Source organism: Phyllobates terribilis, unplaced genomic scaffold (genome assembly GCF_046119375.1).
Source record: "Phyllobates terribilis strain yellow unplaced genomic scaffold, ASM4611937v1 Scaffold_3__8_contigs__length_932513732, whole genome shotgun sequence".
NCBI classification, from domain to species: domain Eukaryota; kingdom Metazoa; phylum Chordata; class Amphibia; order Anura; family Dendrobatidae; genus Phyllobates; species Phyllobates terribilis.
In genome coordinates, this window is record NW_027362763.1 from 573,549,276 (window position 1) to 573,566,511 (window position 17,236).

The 17,236-nt window shown below is 38.5% G+C and overlaps 1 protein-coding gene across 1 annotated transcript in view; it reads left to right on the top strand.

Moving 5' to 3' along the window:
* Positions 1 to 17,236, top strand: part of COG2 (component of oligomeric golgi complex 2) — a 128,720-nt gene that overhangs the window by 35,338 nt on the left and 76,146 nt on the right. The window contains exons 8-10 of the mRNA XM_073671438.1: positions 1,888 to 2,012; positions 2,232 to 2,358; positions 17,059 to 17,198. Coding sequence (XP_073527539.1) covers positions 1,888 to 2,012; positions 2,232 to 2,358; positions 17,059 to 17,198 — 392 coding nt within the window. The remainder of the gene's footprint in view (positions 1 to 1,887; positions 2,013 to 2,231; positions 2,359 to 17,058; positions 17,199 to 17,236) is intronic.

A 17,236-nucleotide genomic window follows, 5' to 3' on the forward strand; every position in this document is an offset into this window, starting at 1 on the left:
GGAACCAGGCATGTAGAGTCCATCCGTTCACCTTTTCTGCATCGCACAAAGACACGGTGGTTGGAACCAAAGATCTCAAATTTGGACTCATCAGACCAAAGCACAGATTTCCACTGGTCTAATGTCCATTCCTAGTGTTCTTTAGCCCAAACAAGTCTCTTCTGCTTGTTGCCTGTCCTTAGCAGTGGTTTCCTAGCAGCTATTTTACCATGAAGGCCTGCTGCACAAAGTCTCCTCTTAACAGTTGTTGTAGAGATGTGTCTGCTGCTAGAACTCTGTGTGGCATTGACCTGGTCTCTAATCTGAGCTGCTGTTAACCTGCGATTTCTGGGGCTGGTGACTTGGCTAAACTTATCCTCAGAAGCAGAGGTGACTCTTGGTCTTCCTTTCCTGGGGCGGTCCTCATGTGAGCCAGTTTCTTTGTAGCGCTTGATGGTTTTTGCAACTGCACTTGGGGACACTTTCAAAGTTTGCCCGATTTTTTTGGACTGACTGACCTTCATTTCTTAAAGTAATGATGGCCACTTGTTTTTCTTTACTTAGCTGCTTTTTTCTTGCCATAATACAAATTCTAACAGTCTATTCAGTAGGACTATCAGCTGTGTATCCACCTGACTTCTGCACAACACAACTGATGGTCCCAACCCCATTTATAAGGCAAGAAATCCCACTTATTAAACCTGACAGAGCACACCTGTGAAGTGAAGACCATTTCCGGTGACTACCTCTTGAAGCTCATCAAGAGAATGCCAAGAGTGTGCAAAGCAGTCATCAAATCAAAAGGTGGCTACTTTGAAGAACCTAGAATATAAGACATATTTTCAGTTGTTTCACACTTTTTTGTTAAGTATATAATTCCACATGTGTTAATTCATAGTTTTGATACCTTCAGTGTGAAATGTACAATTTTCAAAGTCATGAAAATGCAGAAAAATCTTTAAATGAGAAGGTGTCCAAACTTTTTGTCTGTACTGTACATACATCTCTCTCTCTCTATTTATATATATATATATATATATATATATTATGATATAGATATATATATCATATAATCTCTGTATATCAGATATTATGAGATATATATATATATATATATAATATATATATATATATATATATATATATAATCTCTGTGATGAAGAATATTTACTTGGATAACTATGTGTACCTGGCATAGAGAATTCCTCCTAGCATGGTCCGAGTGGGGTCTGATTTTTTAATCACACCCATTGACTTTCTTTGGCGAATCTCTGTTCGATGTCTTAGTCTGATTTCAGCTGAGAAAAAAAACGCAGGTTAGCAGAGATTCATAGATCAATATTGGTCAGAGTTCAGTCCGATTTTTATTTTTTTTTTTTTTGTTGGATTGCACTCGTCCGTTATTCCATGCAGATGAGTATGAGCCCTTACGCTCAAGGTATGGAAAATCGAAATAAAAAATTACAAACACAACCTGATCTGAAACAGTAGGTAATTTTATGATGACCCCTCTCCCTTGAACCATACAAACAAGTCATTCTTAAGTCACAGCCCCACTATCAGTATTTGGTCAGTATTTTTTCTCAGGAGTGGGAGCCAAAACCAGGAGTGGGTGATAAATGCAGAATTGGTGACTTGTTTCTATTATACCTTTTCTCTGATTGTTCCTCACCTGGTTTTGGCTCCCACTCCTGAGAAAAAATACTGACCGAATACTGACCAAATACTGATAGTGGGGCCGTGGCCATTTAGTATATGCTTGCTGACTTTGAGGATTTAACCATGCCTCATATTTTACATATGTTCTATTTGTACTTCAAAGACAAGTGTAGCCCTTTTCAGAAGTCCTCAGTTGTCTAGATGCATCTTTCATTTAGTTAGGTCACACTTATTGTTTTATTTTGACAGGTTATAGTAGAACAATATGTACAATCCCAACCAAATGGTCTCCAGGTTATGTATAACAAGCTTCTTGAGTTTGTTCCTCACCACTGTCGACTTCTGAGAGAGGTAACTGGAGGAGCCATTTCAAGGTACCGTTACAATTTGCATGCATTGTCTATTGCTAAAAGTTAATTTTCTGTCTTTTTGTATTATTAGTATTATACCTCTTTTTTTTTTGTTTAATGTCTGAGATGGAAAACCTTCATAAGTTTACCACATTTCAATAAATGTAATAGACAACTTACATTTGCAAACAAAGCCCTATGTTGCTTTAGAAACTGACTTAATTACTATCTGATATCTTTTAGTGAAAAAGCTGATATGGTTCCAGGGTACGACTTCTTAGTGAATTCTGTTTGGCCAGAGATAGCTGTTGGATTAGAAGAAAAATTGCCTTCCCTTTTCAACCCTGGAAATCCCAGCATATTTCATCAGGTAATCAGCTTTTCACTATCTAGAGCAATGTTTCTCAGCAGTTCAGAGGCTATGATCATACATTGTTCAGCAACTATCTATTAAAGGGAATTTGTCAGCAGCTTTTTGCTATGTAAGCTTAGAGCACCATATAATGTAGAGTATAGACCTGGATTACAAGGATGTGTCACTAACTGGGCTGTGTTTTTCTGTTTCAATACAATGTGTCTTATAAGCAGGAGAATATCCCTACAGGACAGCTGGCCTGCTGCATCCTTGTCCAACCACTCCCCAGCACTGATTAGCAGTTCTCTGTCACTATGCAGTGTAGCTTAACAACTGAGCTTTGCTATATCCGCATCAGAGAAAACTGACTGTCATAATTGCTGCACCCAGTAAACTAAGTGATACATTGCTGGAATCAGGGTCTCTGTCCTTTCATCATGATGCTGTCAGATTACATATCAAAAACCTGTTGACAGAATTCCTTAACTAGATTTTGAAGCTAATTCGAGAACCCCTGGGAGGCAGGGCATATTTCATATGCGGAGGTCCTTATATGTTATGTAGTACAGAGTGCTACAATGCATGAAACCAGAGGTCAAAGTGAAAAATATTTATGTCCCACACTGGGACTAAGTGAAAAGTAAAAATATAAAAGTGAAATAAAATATGGAAAAAAGTTTAAATAAAAATGCAAAAATTATGAAATTCTCTTTGGCCACGGAAAACTCAGCGTTTGCGTTAAAGCAAAAATGAAAAAAGTACACAATTGTTATCACTGACTCTGGAATGACCCAAATGATAAAACTTACGTTATTTATTCTATATGTTAAACACCGTGAAAAAATAAAATTTATTAATTGATAAACTAGCCAAAATGTCACTTTTTCATCATACTGACGCATAAAAAATACAATTAAAAAGTGGATCAAAAACACATAGGTAAAAAAAATGGTATAAATAAAAACTGCAAATTGTCCCGCAAAAATTAAGCCATAAATTGGCTCATTTGGACAAAAAAAAAGTTACAGCTCTCAGATTATGGAAATGCAAAAATAAATACTTTTTTGTAAAATATTGTTTAGCCTGTAAAAGCCGCAAAGCATAAAAAAGATATAAATTTGTTACTGCTGTAATTGTACTGACTCAGAGAATAAATCGGTCTTATCACTTTTACCGCACGATGAACCACAAAAAAATATACAAAAACAGTAACTGAATTGCTGGGTTTTGTTCATTCTGCCTCTATGTAACCTAAAATCGTACTAAAAAAATCTTTAATTCGTTGCCCAAAAAAACAGCCCTCATGCAGCCAAAAAATAAAAAGCTACATGTCTCAGAATATAAATAACATACTTACAATTGTCTCTGTATTATCACGTTAAACTCCATTGATAGTCTATAACACATAGGAAGGAAAAAAGCCCTCAAAGAAGTAAGAAGGCTTATATAACCAGAGTTTTTTTAGAAAACAATATAACTTTATTTAGACATTAGTACATAGTTAAAAGAATATATAACACGGTGCTGCATCAAAGAAGAGGGCACTGCCCACTCTCATATTATTCAATTTATGATCCAATACAGTTAGGAGAGTGCATAGGGATATCATAAACACAAAATTGTAACGTACAATATAATTATACGGGATCAATTTGAATCATTACTACTTGAATCCATTTGGGTGAAAGTGACTAGTGCATAGTGCCTATAGAGCTGGTATCAAATAGATCTCAGATTGATCATAGAGATCAGCTGGAAATCCTTACCTCTCCATCTTATCTGTATTTAAAGTGACCAGTGCATAATACAAAATAGTAACTAGTATCAAACACCTCAGTTTGTATTAGATCCCTTCTGATACCCTGCCTCTGGGCAGATCAATATTAATACTTTGCACAATCTCCAATATGTCTCAGAATATGACAACTATTTATTATTTTTTTTTTTTTAAAGAATTTGTGTGTGATAGCAGCAAAATATAAAAAACTAAATAGAGAGATATATATCTCGTATTTTTCGGACTATAAGACGCACGCCAAATTTTAGGGGTGGAAAATAGGAAAAAAATTATTTTTTATAAGCTTGGGGTCACAGGAGGCAGGGTCCTTCAGGAAGCCGGCGGAAGTGGAGGGATGCTGGTACCTGGGGGCCTGGTGCCCTGGTACCTGGGGGCCGGGGTGCTGGTGGCCGGTATCTGGTTGGGGGCCTGGCCGGGTACCGGGGCCGGGGTATTGCTGTGAGCAGAGTGGCAGAGTGAGTGGCTTCCGGTGTCCGTGGCCATCTTTCTGAAGCTATGCTCTACAGAAAAATGGCCGCCGACTTGGCAGAGCGCATGCGCCGGCTCCGGCGGCCATTTTCCTCTAGAGCACAGCTCCAGGAACATGGCCGTGGCCACCGGAAGCCGCTCACAGCAATGCCCCGATACCCGGCCAGGCCCGGCTCTCAGCCAGATACTGGCCCGCCTCACCTCTTCTTCCGCCGCCCTGCGATCCCGCTCCACCACCACCGGTAAGTTGCATTCGGACCATAAGACGCACCCCCCATTTTCCTACCAAATTTTGGGGGGAAAAAAAGTGTGTCTTATGTGTGTGTATGTATATGTGTATTTTTCTGTATTTTCATGACTATGAAAATTGTACATTCACACTGAAGGCATTAAAACTATGAATTAACACATGTGGAATTATATACGTAACAAAAAAGTGTGAAACAACTGAAAATATGTCTTATATTCTAGGTTCTTCAAAGTAGCCACCTTTTGCTTTGATGACTGCTTTGCACACTCTTGGCATTCTCTTGATGAGCTTCAAGAGGTAGTCACCGGAAATGGTTTTCACTTCACAGGTGTGCCCTGTCAGGTTTAATAAGTGGGATTTCTTGCCTTATAAATGGGGTTGGGACCATCAGTTGTGTTGTGCAGAAGTCTGGTGGATACACAGCTGATAGTCCTACTGAATAGACTGTTAGAATTTGTATTATGGCAAGAAAAAAGCAGCTAAGTAAAGAAAAACGAGTGGCCATCATTACTTTCAGAAATGAAGGTCAGTCAGTGCGAAAAATTGGGAAAACTTCGAAAGTGTCCCCAAGTGCATTTGCAAAAACCATCAAGTGCTACAAAGAACCTGGCTCACATGAGGACCGCCCCAGGAAAGGAAGACCAAGAGTCACCTCTGCTTCTGAGGATAAGGTTATCCGAGTCACCAGCCTCAGAAATCGCAGGTTAACAGCAGCTCAGATTAGAGACCAGGTCAATGCCACACAGACGTCTAGCAGCAGACACATCTCTACAACAACTGTTAAGAGGAGACTTTGTGCAGCAGGCCTTCATGGTAAAATAGCTGCTAGGAAACCACTGCTAAGGACAGGCAACAAGCAGAAGAGACTTGTTTGGGCTAAAGAACACTAGGAATGGACATTAGACCAGTGGAAATCTGTGCTTTGGTCTGATGAGTCCAAATGTGAGATCTTTGTTTCCAACCACCGTGTCTTTGTGCGACGCAGAAATGTGAACGGATGGACTCAACATGCCTGGTTCCCACCGTGAAGCATGGAGGAGGAGGTGTGATGGTGTGGGGGTGCTTTGCTGGTGACACTGTTGGGGATTTATTCAAAATTGAAGGCATACTGAACCAGCATGGCTACCACAGCATCTTGCAGCGTAATGCTATTCCATCTGGTTTGCGTTTAGTTGGACCATCATTTATTTTTCAACAGGACAATGACCCCAAACACACCTCCAGGCTGTGTAAGGGCTATTTGACCAAGAGGGAGAGTGATGGGGTGCTACGCCAGATGACCTGGCCTCCACAGTCACCAGACCTGAACCCAATCGAGATGGTTTGGGGTGAGCTGGACCGCAGAGTGAAGGCAAAAGGGCCAACAAGTGCTAAGCATCTCTGGGAACTCCTTCAAGATTTTTGGAAGACCATTTCCGGTGACTACCTCTTGAAGCTCATCAAGAGAATGCCAAGAGTGTGCAAAGCAGTCATCAAAGCAAAAGGTGGCTACTTTGAAGAACCTAGAATATAAGACATATTTTCAGTTGTTTCACACTTTTTTGTTAAGTATATAATTCCACATGTGTTAATTCATAGTTTTGATGCCTTCAGTGTGAATGTACAATTTTCATAGTCATGAAAATACAGAAAAAATCTTTAAATGAGAAGGTGTGTCCAAACTTTTGGTCTGAACTGTGTGTGTGTATATGTATGTATATGTGTGTGTGTGTGTGTATATATATATATATATATATATATATATCTATCCATATATATATATATCCATGCAAAAATGGAGGCAGCACACAGAATAGAATAAAGTGATAAGGTTTTATAGCACATATGGCAACGTTTCGGTCCAAAATTGTGGACCTTTCTCAAGCCATATGGGCTTTTAACCCTTATCACTTTATTCTATTCTGTGTGCTGCCTCCATTTTTGCATGGATATCTAAAGAGCTGGTATGTACCTGGGGGGCTTTTTTTGCACTGAAAACATAATTTTTGTGCTGTTTCCTATTTTTTATTTTGTATTTATATAGGTATGTATGTACAGTTGAAACCAGAAGTTTACATACTGTATAAAAAGACACATATGCATGTTTTTCTCATTATCTGACATGAAATCAGAATAAACCTTTCCCGTTTTAGGTCAATTAGGATTACCATAATTTTTTAAATTTGCCAACTGCCAGAATGAGAGAGAGAGAATGTTTTAGGGCATTTTTATTACTTACTGCAAAGTCAAAAATTTACATACACTAAGATTACTATGCCTTTAAACAATTCTGGACTGCACATATGCTGATGTCATGTGTTTGAAAGCTTCTGATTCTGTTTTTTTGGCAACATCTGAGTTAGAGACACACCCGTGGATGTATTTTAATGCACACCTGAAGCACACTGCTTCTTTGTGTAGCATCATGGTAAAATCTAAAGAAATCAGCCAAGATATCAGGAAGAGAATTATGGACTTGCCCAAGTCTGGCTCTTCCTTGGGTACAATTTCAAGATTCCGTTACATTTGGAGGAAAAAGGAAGAAGCTTGGAAGTCTAAAAACACCATCCCAACTGTGAAACACAGGGGTGACTACATCAGGTTATGGGGTTGTATTGCTGAAGGAGGGACTGGTGCACTTCACAAAATAGATGGCATCATGAGAAAAGAAGATTATGTGGCAATCCTGAAGCAACATCTCAAGACATCAGCCAGGAAGTTAAAACTTGAGCGAAAATGGGTCTTCCAAATGGACAATGACACAAAGCATACTGCCAAAATGGTAACAAAGCTGCTTAAGGATAACAAAGTCAATGTTTTGTAGTGGTCATCACAAAGCCCTGATCTCAATCCTTTTTGAAAATTTATGAGCAAAGCTGAAAAGGCAGGTGCAAGCAAGGCGACCTAGAAACCTGGATCAGTTACACCAGTTTTGTCAGGAGGAATGGGCCCAAATTCAGGCCAACTATTATGAGAAGCTTGTGGAAGGATATCCCAAACGTTTGACCCAAGTCATTCAGTTTAAGGTCAATGGTACCAAATACTAATGTATGTAAACTTTTGACTTTGCATTAAGTAATAAAAATGACCTAAAACATTCTCTCTCATTATTAAAAATGATGGTAATCCTAATTGACCTAAAATGGATAAGGTTTATTCTGATTTCATGTCAGAGAGATTGAGAAAAACATGCATATGTGTCTTTTTATATAGTATATGTAAACTTCTAGTTTCAACTGTATGTGTGTGTGTGTGTGTGTGTGTGTGTGTGTGTATATGTATATATTGTGGCAAGACGACTCACTCGGCCGCTTCCGGAAGTAGACTCAGGAACGGGGTTTTCTCTGCAGGCTTTATTATATGGCATAAAGCCATGCAACTCCAGCAAATATGTACACTGCCTTACTGTCGAAACGACAAAACTAAAGATAAATGATAGCACAGTCCATATGTGTGTAGAACTCGCCCCTACAGGGTGTAGTCCCAGCCTTCAGCTCTGTCATGAGCTGAAGCTTTACCAGTCTGGAAACCTTACCTCTCCAGACCACAACACAGAAAAAAAAACAGGAGTGAACATTTAAACCATGCTCAGCCACACCCTCTGAGGAGAGTTATTGTGAATGACATCCCTCCCATCTCTGTCATTCACATAAAACAACACCCTTTAAAAGTTAACCCCCAGCATATAACATGCTGGCAGAAATTCAGTAGGTCTCAGTTCACACAGGAGAGCAACCTGAGTGACACATACCTCCCCTCATATATCACACCAGTGACTCTGTCACAATATGTATGTATGTATATATGTATGTGTGTATATATATATATATATATATATATATATATATATATATATATATATATATATATATATATATATTATACACACACAGCTCTGGAAAAAATTAAGAGACCACTGCAAAATTTTCATTTTGTCTGATTTTTCTCTTTATAGGTATATTTTTGAGTAAAATGTACATTGTGTTTTATTCTATAAACTACTGACAACATGTCTCCGAAATTCAAAGCTAAAAATTTTGTATTTATTTGCAGCAAATGATAAATCATCAAAATAATAAAAAAGAAACAGTGATTTCATACCTCAAATAATGCAAAGAAAACAAGTTCTTATTCATTTAGAAACAACAATACTCATGTTTTAACTCAGCAAGAGTTCAGAAATCAATATTTGGTGGAATAACCATGATTTTTAATCACAGCTTCCATGCTTTTCACCAGTCTTTCACACTGCTTTTGGGTAACCTTATGCCACTCCTGGCACAAAAATGTAAGCAGTTCTTCTTTGTTTGATGGCTTGTGACTATCCATTCCTCCTTTGATTACATTCCAGAGGTTTTCAATGGGGTTCAGGTCTGGAAATTGGGCTGGCCATGACAGGGTCTTGATGTGGTGCTCCTTCATCCACACATTGATTGACCTAGCTGTGTGGCATGGGGCATTGTCCTGCTGGAAAAAAAACAGTCCTCAGAGTTAGGGAACATTGCCTGAGCTGAAGGAAGCAAGTGTTTTCCAAGGATAACCTTGTATGCAGCTTGATTCATACGTCCTTCGCAAAGATTAACCTGCCAAATTCCAGCCTTGCTGAAGCATCCCCAGATCATCACCGATCCTCCACCAAATTTCACAGTGGGTGCAAGACATTGTGGCTTGTATGCCTCTCCAGGTCTCCGTCTAACCTTTAGACAACCAGGTGTTGGTCAAAGCTGAAAACTAGACTCATCAGAGAAGATTACCTTACTCCAGTCCTCTATGGTCCCATCCTTATGGTCTTTGGCAAACTTCAGCCTGGTTCTCATTTGCTTCTCATTGATGAAAAGCTTTTTTCTAGCTTTACATGTCTTGAGGCCTCTAGGAGCCTGTTACGAACTGTTCTTGCTGTGCACTTCACCCCAGCTACCATTTTCCATTCCTTTTGTAGTTCACTTGATGTCATCCTGTGGTTTCTGAGTAACATTCGAATAAGATGACGGTCATCCCGGTCAGTGGAGAGTCGCTTTCGCCCTCTGCCGGTCTGTAGCTTTGTTGTCCCCAATGTCTGCTGCTTGACCTTGTTGTAATGGACTGCCGTCTTCAAAGTTTTAAGGATGGAAGCAACATGACGCTTACTGTATCCCTCTGCTAGTAAAGCCAGAATTGAGCCCTTCTTTTCCTCACTCAAGACTTTTCTTTTCAACTCCTTTGGCACGGTTAAGTGTTATTTTTTTCATTCAAATTACTTTTGGGCTATTCCTAGCACTTCTTTTGCCATCCAGCTTGTCCTATTGCAAGAGGATTGTCAAGACTACAGCAGTGTTTTTCATACTTTCCCTCGTTACATAAGATTTGGTTCAGGTGATCACATAATCAGAAGAACATTAAGTAGAATGAGGTATTTTGGTTGGAATTCAACTGACAATGGAATGGAATGGCTGTCAGGACATGTAGAGATGGTGATTTTTAGAAAACTGTGCAGTGGTCTCTTAATTTTTGCCAGAGATATATAGATAAATATTATAATATGTTTGTATATGTATGTGTATGTACTGTAATATAAATATTTGGAATCACTGTAATCACACCGACCCGAAGAATAAAGCAGTCTTATCACTTATACCGTGTGAAAAAATGCTTGAAAATAAAAACTATTCCTGTGCTGCTGTTTATTTGTTAATTCTGCCTCCCAAAAAGTGGAAAAAGGCTCGGTTCACATTTATCCTGTGCTCTTCACTGATCGCTTGCGACACTGTTTACGTTTAAATCTCAAAAAACAGCAACTCTGACAAAATCCCAGATGGAACCATTCAGTATAATGAGCTAAATGGAGTCACTTTGAACTCCGCCTGGCCCCCGTTCCGACTGTGTTCATTTATTTTAGGTTTCTTTTTAGCGCTCAAGCGTGGTCAACCACAGGTGTGTGAACGCCTAAAAATATGGATACCGCTGGAACCGACTGCCATCTCCACTACAGAAATTGACATGCTGCGGGTGAGTTTGGGTACATGGCCAAGATCAGGAGCCGCTGCATGTTTATGCAGCGTCAAACTCGCAGCGTCTAGATGTTACAGCATAGTGAATAGGATTTCTAGAAATCCCAATGTCCAATATGCGTGCATCTGAGGCTGCGGATCACCCGTGGACACTGACATGTGGTGCGTCTTTCAGGACCACAGCATGTCTGTTTCTCTTGAGTCACTAGTCTCTGGAACAGAAATTTGACCACTAGAATATATTGAATGCAGTAATTCGCATGGTTCAGTGAACACATATGGATGTACCTGCGTTCAATAAAGCGCAGCGTTTTGGACGCAGCAAAAATGTGCTGTGTCCAAAGTGCTGCTACGTCCAGATCGTGTACACATAGCCTAAAATAAAAAAATTGAAAAAAAAAATGGTGTGGGCTCCCGCATCATTTTCATAACTAGCAGAGGGAAAGCCGACCACTGGGAGCTCATATTCGTAGCCGGGCAAGGGGCCATTAACCAAAAATGTTCCCTGGTTATTAATGTCAGCTCACAGCTGTTTGCTTAGCCTTTACTGGCTAGATTACAGGGGGACCAAAGAAAAAAATTGACGTAGGGTCCCCCTATAAAATCTAATCAGCAAAGGCTAAACAGACACCTGCGGGCTGATATTAGTAGGCAGGGAAGGGGCCATGGATCCTGACCCCCTCCACAGCTAATAATATCAGCAGTCCCAGAAATGGCGCATCAATAAGATGCACCGATAGCCGATGCCAATAGCTACGTAGTGAGTAATCGGGATAGTGCGTGTGCCGAATCCCTGACAAAGTGACGGCAGCGGTGGGATATTGTATGGTCTCGCCGGTGTCGTCCCTGTCTTCCTGACAGTAACTGATAAATTTGCAGCTAATAAAAATAGATATATATTTTTACCACTGAAATATTATTTCCAAGTCCAAATGTTATAAAATTCTGTGAGGAAGCTGGGGGTTCAAAATAATCACTATTTCTGCACATCTGGCACCTCAGGGGCTCGGCTAATGGAGCCCACAATCTATTCAAATGAACACTGCATTCTACAAGCCAAGTAGCTCTCAAACCCATTCGATCCCTGCCGTGATCTTAAACAGTAGTGTACAACCATAATATGGGGTACTGCCACATTCAGTAAAAATTGCATATTATTATCCTATTTTCTCCTATTACATCTTGTGTGAATTAAAACTTTGAGGCTAAAATAAAATATTATCGGAAAAACAAAAGTTCTTCGTTTTCACAGCCCAATCTTATAAAATTTTGTGATGTAGTTTGTGGGTTAAAAATGTTGATCACACCAATAGATAAATTACTTATTCGGTTTAGTTTGCCAAATGGGGTCACTTATGCATGTTTCTGCTTTTTTGGCATCTCAGGGGCTCTGCAAATGCAACAAATTGTCAAAAAATGTAATTGCGCTCTTTGCTTTCCTTCTTTTGCCATGTACCAAAACATTAGTTTTTGACCACATATGGGGGGGGGGGTATCACTGTGTCCGGTTGAAATTGCATAACAAATTATTGGATCTAATTTCTCCTTTTACCCCTCTGGGAAATTATAAATGTGGTGCCAAAACAGTATTTTAGTGGGGAAAAAAAATTACTTTTTGTTTTCACTTCTAAATATTTAAACATTTTGTGAATCACCTGTAGCATAAAATGCTCAATACACCCCTAGATTAATTCCTTGAGGCATCTAGATTCCATATCATATCAGGGGATTTGCAAATGCGACACTGCATTCACAATTTATTCCAGCCAAACTTGCGCTCCAAAAATCAAATCAGGCTATTTCCTTTCCGAGCCCTGCTGTGTGCTGAAACATTAGTTTATGACCACATTTAGGATATCATTTCATTTGGGAGAAATTGCGTTACTATTTAGGGGGTGCATTTTTTTCCCATTATGAAAATTACAAACTTGGGGCTAAAACATTTTACTGGAAAACACATATGTTTCATTTTCACATCCAAATAGCGCTTTCCTTTCCGAGCCCTGTCGTGTCCAAAGAGCAGTTTTTGACCACATATGTATCTTCGTGTTAAGGAAAAATTGCGTAACACATTACGGGGTTTGATTTGTCCCATTAGCTATTGTGAAAATTACAAATTCGGGGCTAAAACAACATTTTATCTTCATTTTCATATTTTAAAAAGTTCTGTGAAGTACCTATGGGTTAAAAATGCTTAACACACCCCTAGATGAATTCATTGAGGGGTGTGGTTTCCAATATGAGGTCACTTGTGGGGTTTTCTGCTATTTTGTTACCTCTGGGGCTCTGCAAAGGAGACATGATCACAATCTGTTCCAGCCAAATTTACACTCCAAATACCAGATAGTGCTTCTTCCCTTCTAAGTCCTGCCATGTGTCCAAACAGAACTTTTTGACCACGTATCAAATATTGCCACGTTCAGGAAAAATTGCGTAATAAATTTTAGGGTCCATTTTCTCCTACTACCCCTTGTGAAAATGAAAAATTTGCTGCAAAAGCAATATTTTAGTGGAAAAAAATTAATTGTTTATTATTTCTATCCCTAATTTTTGTGAAGCTCAAACATTAGTTTTTGACCACATATGGGTATTGCTGTATTCAGGAGAAATTTCTTAATAGCAGTTTAGAATAATTTGAGGGGTGCAGTTTTTAAAATGGCATCACTTCTGGGAGTTTTCCAATTTATAGGCCCCTCAAAGTCCCTTTAACCCCTTTACCCCTGGGCCATTTTCCTTTTTTGTTTTTTACTCCCCTTGTTCTCAGAGCCATAGCTTTTTTTATTTTTCAGTCAATATGGCCATGTGAGGGCTTTTTTTTTTTTTTTTTTTGCTGGACGAGTTGTACATTTGAACGCCATCACTGGGTTTACCATACCGTGTACTGGAAAACAGGAAAAAGATTCCAAGTGCGGTGAAATTGCAAAATAAATGCAATTCCACAGTTTTTTTTTTTTTACAATGTTCACTAAATGCTAAAACTGATCCGCCATTATTATTCTCCAGGTCATTACGAGTTCGTAGACACCAAACATGTATAGATTCCTCTTTATTTAAGTGGTGAAAAAAAATCCAGTTTGCTTAAAAAAACAATAAAAAATAAAAAAAAAAAAATGGTGCCATTTTCAGAGACCCCATAGCGTCTCCATTTTTTGGGATCTGGGGCCGAGTGAGGGCTTATTTTTTGCGCGCTGAGCTGACGTTTTTACCATTTTGGGGTAGATCCGATGTTTTGATCGCTTGTTATTGCATTTTATTACAATGTTGCGGCGACCAAAAAACGTAATTCTGGCGTTTCAATTTTTTTTTCTCATTGCGCCGTTTACCGATCGGATTAATTCTTTTTTTAAATTGATAGATCGGGCGATTCTGAACGCGGCGATATCAAATATGTGTATGTGGTTTTTTTTTTTATTGTTTTATTTTGAATGAGGAGAAAGGGGAGGGTTAAACTTTTATATTTTTTTATTTTTTAATCTTTTTAAAAACACTTTTTTTTTTACTTTTTGCTTTGCTTCAATAGTCTCTATAGGAGACTAGAAGCTGCAATTGCTTGATCGGCTCAGCTAAATACAGGCGATGATCAGATCTCCTGTGCGCAGCAGATTTGCTCACTTGCTATGAGTGCTGACCACTGGGTGGCGCTCATAGCAATCTAGCCATGACAGCCACAGGGGTCTGCTGCAGATCCCGGGTTGTCAAGCCAACCCATCGGTGACCTGCGATCATGTGACTGAGTCACCGAACTGAACTGCTCTGAAAAACATTGGATTTGTAAATTTCCATGAAAAAAATTAAAATTTGCTGCTAAATTTTAACCCTTATAACATTGTAACGAAATAAAAGAACATTTGAAAAATTATGCTGACATTGTCGATATGGGAAATGTTATTTATTAACTATTTTGTGTGGTTTGACAATCTTGTTTAACCCCTTCACGACCTTGCGGGGTTTTTTTTTTTGTGTTTTGCTCCCCTTCTTCCAGAGCCATAATTTTTTTTATTTTTCTGCGAATAAGGCTTTGTGAGGGTTTGTTTTTTGCAGGACAAGTTGTACATTTGAATGACACCATTGATTTTACCATACAGTGTACTGGAAAATAGGAAAAAATTCTAAGTGCGGTGAAATTGCAAAAAAAAAAAAAAAAATGCCATTCCACAATTGTTTTTTGAGTTTCTTATTTACCATGTTCACTAAATGCTAAAACTGACCTGCCATCGTGATTCTCCAGGTCATTACGAATTTGCAGATACCAAAAATGTATAGGTTCTTTTTTTATTTAAGTGGTGGAAAAAAAATCCAAAATTTATAAGAAAAAAAAATGACGTCATATTCCGAGACCCATAGCGTCTCTGTTTTTCGGATTTTGTTGAAAAAAAACAGAACACATTTCAAATGGCAACTTTAGGGCTTTAAGAAACACTAAAAGAAATTAAGATAAAAAATGTGGTACTCAGTAAGGGTAATTTTTTTCAGACCAAGCAGAGGGAAAAAATTATGGAATCACTCAATTCTGAGGAAAAAATTATGGAATCATGAAAAACAAACACACAAAAGAACACTCCAATACATCACTAGTATTTTGTTGCACCACGTCTGGCTTTAATAACACCTTGCAGTCTCTGAGGCATGGACTTAATGAGTGACAAACAGTACTCTTCATTAATCTGGCTCCAACTTTCTCTGATTGCTGTTGCCAGATCAGCTTTGCAGGTTGGAGCCTTGTCATTGACAATTTTCTTCAACTTCCACCAAAGAATTTCAATTGGATTGAGATCCTGATTATTTGCAGGCCATGACATTGACCTTATGTGTCTTCTTTCAAGGAATGTTTTCACAGTTTTTGCTCTATGGCAGGATGCATTATCTTGAAAAATGATGTCATCTCCAAACAGCCTTTCAATTGAAGGGATAAGAAAACTGTCCAAAATATCAATGTAAACTTGGTCATTTATTGAAGATGTAATGACAGCCATCTCCCCAGTGCCTTTACCTGACATGCAGCCCCATATCATCAATGACTGGAAATTTGCATGTTCTCTTCATGCAGTCATCTTTATAAATCTCATTAGAACGGCACCAAACAAAAGTTCCAGCATCATCACCTTGCCCAATGCAGATTCATGATTCATCACTGAATATGACTTTCATCCAGTCATCCACAGTCCACGATTGCTTTTCCTTAGCCCATTGTAACCTTGTTTTTTTTCTGTTTAGGTGTTAATGATGGCTTATGTTTAGCTTTTCTGTATGTAAATCCCATTTTCTTTAGGCGGTTTCTTACAATTCAGTCACAGACATTGACTCCATTTCCCTCCCATTCGTTCCTCATTTGTTTGTTGTGCATTTCCTGTTTTGGAGACAAGTTTCCGGTCTTGACGCTTTGATGTCTTCCTTAGTCTACCAGTAAGTTCGCCTTTAACAACCTTCCCATGTTGTTTGTATTTGGTCCAGATTTTAGACACAGCTGACTGTGAACAACCAGCATCTTTTGCAACATTGCGTGATGATTTACCTTCTTTTAAGAGTTTGATAATCCTCTCCTTTGTTTCAATTGACATCTCTCGTGTTGGAGCCATGGTTCATGTCAGTCCACTTGGTGCAACAGCTCTCCAAGGTGTGATCACTCCTTTTTTAGATGCAGACTAACGAGCAGATTGAATTTGATGCAGGTGTTAGTTTTGGAAATGAAAATTTACCATATTTTTTTCCTCAGAATTGAGTGATTCCATAATTTTTTCCCTCTGCTTGGTCTGAAAAAAATTACCCTTACTGAGTACCACATTTTTAATTTTGATTTCTTTTAGTGTTTCTTAAAGCCCTAAAGTTGCCATTTGAAATCACTTTAGTTTTGTGCCATGTCTGTGATCTGCTTTTTTTCAACAACATTAAACAACTGAATGAACATCCTCCGAGCCCGGTGATTCCATAATTTTTGCCAGAGGTTGTATGGTTAAGTATTGTTTGTGTATGCTCAAAATGTTCAAAATTGTCCCATCAACTAAAGTTGTTATTGTATGTGTGTGTGTGTGTGTGTGTATATATATATATATAATGTGGTATTTAACTGTTTTTTGAATGGATTTTAGATCGATATTCTCCTCTGATTTTTAGGGTCTGACTTAATAGCTTTGATATGCCATGAATGAGTATTTTGGGAAAAGCTCCTCTTATAACCCATGCATAAATGTGTTTGTTTATTATTTCATTATTTTGATGTATTTGTTTTTTTTCAGAAATACACTCTAAGCATGGATTTTCTGAGGAGGTTTGAAAGACAATGTGGTTCACAAGCAAGTGTGAAGAGATTACGTGCACATCCCTCCTACCACAGTTTTAATAACAGGTGGAATCTACCTGTGTATTTTCAGATCAGGTAATCATATGGTTTTTAATGCTTCAAGAGAGAATCCT